General features: G+C 34.7%; 1 protein-coding gene across 1 annotated transcript; it reads left to right on the top strand.

Annotated features, from left to right (window-relative positions):
• The first annotated feature begins 1,842 nt into the window (after positions 1 to 1,842).
• LOC126714707 (myb-related protein 315) lies at positions 1,843 to 3,494 on the top strand. Its single transcript, XM_050414979.1, has 3 exons — positions 1,843 to 2,291; positions 2,409 to 2,538; positions 2,714 to 3,494. Exons 1-3 carry the CDS (start codon positions 2,159 to 2,161, stop codon positions 3,258 to 3,260), a joined length of 810 nt encoding a protein of 269 aa, XP_050270936.1. The 5' UTR covers positions 1,843 to 2,158; the 3' UTR covers positions 3,261 to 3,494.
• Positions 3,495 to 5,134: the final 1,640 nt, after the last annotated feature.

The following is a 5,134-nucleotide window of genomic DNA, read 5'->3' on the forward strand; positions in this document are numbered from 1 at the left end:
GAGGTATCTAATGTATGCGTGAGATATTTATGCTCATATGCCAAATATGTCTTTTATTTTTTCTTTCTTTGATAGGTAACGATGTGCCATAGAGTTTTGTAATCATCTAAAGTAAGTGACACTATTGACTATTATCTCCTACTGAAGACATGATTTGCCTTCTAAAGCTTTTCTAACCTTTCTTACCTTTTTAACCCTTCAAAAATCTTTGACCTCTCATAACATATGCATCCCATGCGCAAGTGTAAAAAATGGTGCATATAATGTATGCTTGAGATAATTATGCATGATATGCCATAGAGGTCTTTTTCTTTTTCTTTTTGTGATAGGTCACCATATGCCATAGAGTTTTGTAATCATCTAAACTAAGTGATACTACTATCTCCTAGTGAAGACATGATTTGCCTTCTAATGCTTTTGTAACCTTTCTTAAGGTCCCTTTCTTATCGTTTTAACCCGTCAACAACCTCTGACCTCTCATAACGTATGCAACCCGCATGCAGTGTGAAAAATGGTGTATATACTGTATGCATGAGATATCTATGCACCATATGCCAAATAGGTCTTTTTCTTTTTCTTTTTTTGATAGGTAATGATGTGTCATAGAGTTTTGTAATCATCTAAAGTAAGTGATGCCCTAGTGAAGACATGATGTATGCTTAAGATATATAATTATGCACGATATGCCATAGAGGTCTTTTTCTTTTTCTTTTTGTGACAAGTCACCATATGTCATAGAGTTTTGTAATTATCTAAAGTAAGTGACACTACTATCTCCAAGTGAAGACGTTATTTTCCTTCTAATACTTTTCTAACCTTTCTTAAGGTTCGTTTCTTGCCGTTTTAACCTGTCAACAACCTCTAACCTCTCATAATGTTTGCAGCCCACACGTGATGTGAGAAATGGCGTATATAATGTGTGCGTGAGATAATTATGCACGATACGCCATAGAGGCCTTTTTCTTTTTTTTTCTTTTTTTTGATAGGTAACAATATGCCATGCATAGAGTTGTAATCATCTAAAGGAAGTGACACTATTGTTTCCTAGTGAAGGCATGATTTTCCTTCTAATATTTTTTTAACCTTTCTTCTTCCTTTCTTACCTTTTTAACCCTTATATGTTGATTAATGAGCTCACTCAGTTGTATTGGACAAAGTACGAAGTTCTGGTGGTTGTGGATCAAATACCACCTGGGTTTAACCCTACTTTTCTAATTGAACTGGCCCGATTGCGTGGATTTTGTTGACACCCCCATATTTTTTGTCAATTAAATCAAGCATCTGAGTGTTTTAATAGATAATGTGTGACTTGAAAAATACGGTTGGATGAGTAATGCAGCTGATTTACCCCTTCAATTTTTATCAATTTCTTATTACAAAATTTTAAGGACCTAAAATGTTGGAAATAGAAATGTTAGCACAAGAACGAGAAAGAATTGGATCTTTTGATAATTAGGTAAAGATCAGAAGCAACACTGGTTGTTTCCTTTCGTACTTCTTATTAATTAACACCAACTCCCAAGTTAACTATGTCATCTTGCTAGTTTAGTTATTTATTAAGGTTCCAAATACCAAATGAATCCATGGTAGGAATTTTATAGCACTTCCATGTTTTTGGTGAAGGCATCTATTTCTTTAAACAAAGAGATGAGAAAGAGTTACCCTCAAGGACAAAAGTGGCCAGCTCTTAAGGGGTCAAGGAATCCTTTAAAACTTTTATTTTCATAGGCTCTTTTGGCTTACATAAAAATAAAAATAAAAATAAAAATAAAAAACCCAATAAGAGATGACTTTGGCTGCAAAAAAAATTGAAAAACAGAAGGCATAAAAGCAATTTTGTCAACAAGTTTGCCCCACGTCTGGTTCTTTCCTGTGATGTTTCTCAAAGACATGACCTTTTCCATTGTCTCAACAAGAGAGCTGGCCAATTTATAATTACAACCTTCCTTGTTTTTTTAGTGATCAACTCAAAATGCTTTCCACCCAATCATTTATCTCCCCCCATGAACAACATCCTCCTCTTTTTAAATGTCTGAATGACCTGGCAGCATCTTTGCCTGGACTATAAGCTCCTTTTTAAGCAACACTTTTATTGCTGACTCGCAAAGGTTCGAGGGTGTTCCTAACTTTTTTTTTCTTGGTAAGTAAAGCTTGTAAAATGGGGAGGCAACCTTGTTGTGATAAGGTTGGATTGAAGAGAGGTCCATGGACAATTGAAGAAGATCACAAGCTCATGAACTTCATCCTCAACAATGGTATCCATTGCTGGCGAATGGTTCCGAAGCTTGCAGGTATCCTTGGAATTATGACACCTCTCTTGTAGTCTTCCCTCTCCTCTCACTCTCAAACCTTTAGTTTATTTGTGTTTATTGTTTTATTAACACAATGCAATATGTACGGTAATGAAGGTTTACTCAGATGTGGGAAAAGTTGCAGATTAAGATGGATTAATTATCTAAGGCCTGATCTTAAGAGAGGTGGTTTTACAGAAACGGAAGAGAATCAAATAATTCAACTCCATTCACGTCTTGGTAACAGGTATAACATGCCTTTCTTTTTTTGCTTTCGTTCAAAACAAGATTGCCAGATATATAGTAGCGTTGTTAAGGCTAAAATGTGATGGTCAAATATCAATTTGAAAGCGATGTTATAGGATGCTGAGTTGCTATAAGCTGGTTATTTCTTCTCCTAACACAATCAACAACTTTTGCAGGTGGTCTAAGATTGCTGCACACTTTCCTGGACGCACAGACAATGAAATCAAGAACCACTGGAATACGCGAATTAAGAAGAGGTTAAAGCTCCTTGGCTTAGACCCTGTGACACACAAGCCTCTTGAGCAAAATGAAAATAGTGGTGATGATAAAGATGAGATAACATTAGAGTCAAATTCATCAAAGGGACAAGAGGAAAGACAGCCGGAGGTTAAGTCCATAGACGAGGACAATGATGCCAAGCAAGATTTTGTATCAACAGAGGAGATAAGGAATGAGGTTGAATTAACCTTGGATGAAACAAATGATCTTTTAAACAATTATGATATCTGGTGTGGAAGTTTGGATTTGGGATCATGGATGAACCAAGAAACCAACACCAATACATCCTACAGTTCTACTTCATTTTCTCTGGAAAACTCAAGTAACCCTTCCATGGGTGAATCCCCCTCTCTACAATGGGTTGAAAGTGTGGATTCCATGCTTTCATGGGATGGCTTTAATCATCTGGAACAAGACCTTTTTTTCTTGGAAAATAGCCAATGAACATACTCTCATCTGTCTCCCAAGTTTCTTTGCTTTCTTTTTGAATGAAAAGTGTCTTTTAGTTTCATTAACACCGGAGCAATAAAATTGTTTAAAAAGTTAGTGTGAATGATTGTGATTGACTATCATCAAGTAAGAAACTCCCTAGTCCTTTCCATTTCTTCCTTGGCCTTCTTGTTGTACTCAATACTTGGAACTAATTATAATTTATTATGATGGTGTCATTTTCATCCATATTTGATCATTGTAATTTCTTGCTTTAACTGTTGGGATTGGTCAGCTCGTCTACACCAAAACCAGTGGGGCTTAAAGCCCTGATCAATGACCCCTCGTGTTGATGGAGTAGCTCTTTTTTTGTTTCCTTTGTAATTGTAAAATTTTCCCCTGGTCTCATACATCATTATGAAGTGTCCAAGGTTACTTCTTGATATTCTTCATATGTGCAGTCCTTTTATTCTCCTTTTAAATGTGACATCATAATAAGGACAGCCAAAGGAAACCATAAATTGCTAGATGACCATGAGTGTCTGCCAAGCTCAAGCTTCTTTTAATCATTCTAGGATATATTATTTAAGCTTTCTGATTTTTATTGAGCTTTGTGTTGGGACTGATTGCAATAAAATATATGGAACTGTTAAAGCTTTTTTGAAATTTTATATTCATTTGGACCAGGGTTATTGGAGGTAGGTCGTGCTAAGCACTGAAAATGAAGTGGAACCTTATTAGCACTTGTTTATTTAGTGCATGCACCTGTAGATAAATATATAGGGCAAAGAATCCGACATGGAATCCCATATATGATCTCCTCCTACCAAATTTTGTGTCTCATTCCGGAACTACCGAAGGCATGGTCTCCTAAAACCAATCTTTGAGACTAAACTAGGGCCAGTTCATTGATTTTGTGGTTGAGATGACCATTAAGCCCAACTCATTAGAAAATAGTTCAAGAAATTAAGTAAATAGGGTTATTTGTAGCTTAAACCATACCTTAAAATAAATAAATAAATAAAGGTCGTAACCAATGCACAAAACTCTCACTTTTACAGAGTCTGTAGAAAGTTACGGTAGACAGTCTTATCCTAATTTACTTGTCTCTAATTTATTGGAAAGACTGATTTCTAGACTTAAACCGTGGTTTATCGTTTTTTTTAGTAAAAGATATTTGTCATCACGTCAAGTCTTGACCTCTATAAAGTCATTAATTTGTAATGTCCAGCCTAATGCAATATTGATTGCATTATGCATCTCAACATTCAAAACAGTGTAAAATTAGAAAAGTGGGATGGGATGGCCATTACAAATTAACATATACTATGTTAAGTTTGACAAATTAGTGCATCCTACTATGTGACTTGCACATTAATTTGATAATCTTGACACTAATTTGAACGTTGAAAGACTTCATAAATTAAAGTATTGAATGAAAAAATTTATAGTTTAGAATAGATATTACAAAAGACTTCATAATTTAAGGCAAAAAACTGAAATTGATTCAAATAAATAAATAACTAAAGAGAAGGGGCAAGCAATCAAAAACAGGTTAAATTCCAGCATGTTCGATGGACTGTCCTCCACATTAGCTGAGAAAATCGCACCCCAACTAATAAACACCAACTTGGTGATTAGAGTAATTTTTATTAGATGGTCCAAGCAGGTGCATTGCGTCATTTCACTCCTCACTATCGTCAATATCAAAACCATCATCATCATTGCTTAGTAGTATTAAATTCATAAGAATAATTGTGTATACTTTGAGGTCATTTAATATAAGAGAAATTGATGTTAAATAATTAATGCTCATTAGTCATTATTTTCAAATATATCATCATCATTGCTTATTAGTATAAAATTCATAAAGATACTTAGCAATATTA

Source organism: Quercus robur, chromosome 2 (assembly GCF_932294415.1).
Source record: "Quercus robur chromosome 2, dhQueRobu3.1, whole genome shotgun sequence".
NCBI classification, from domain to species: domain Eukaryota; kingdom Viridiplantae; phylum Streptophyta; class Magnoliopsida; order Fagales; family Fagaceae; genus Quercus; species Quercus robur.

Bases quoted from the DNA above. Each gene is read 5' to 3' on its own strand.
- LOC126714707 (XM_050414979.1), top strand. From the start codon at position 2,159: ATGGGGAGGCAACCTTGTTGTGATAAGGTTGGATTGAAGAGAGGTCCA. The intron at 2,292-2,408 runs GTATCCTTGGAA...ACGGTAATGAAG, and splicing joins AATGGTTCCGAAGCTTGCAG to GTTTACTCAGATGTGGGAAA. The intron at 2,539-2,713 runs GTATAACATGCC...CAACTTTTGCAG, and splicing joins CATTCACGTCTTGGTAACAG to GTGGTCTAAGATTGCTGCAC.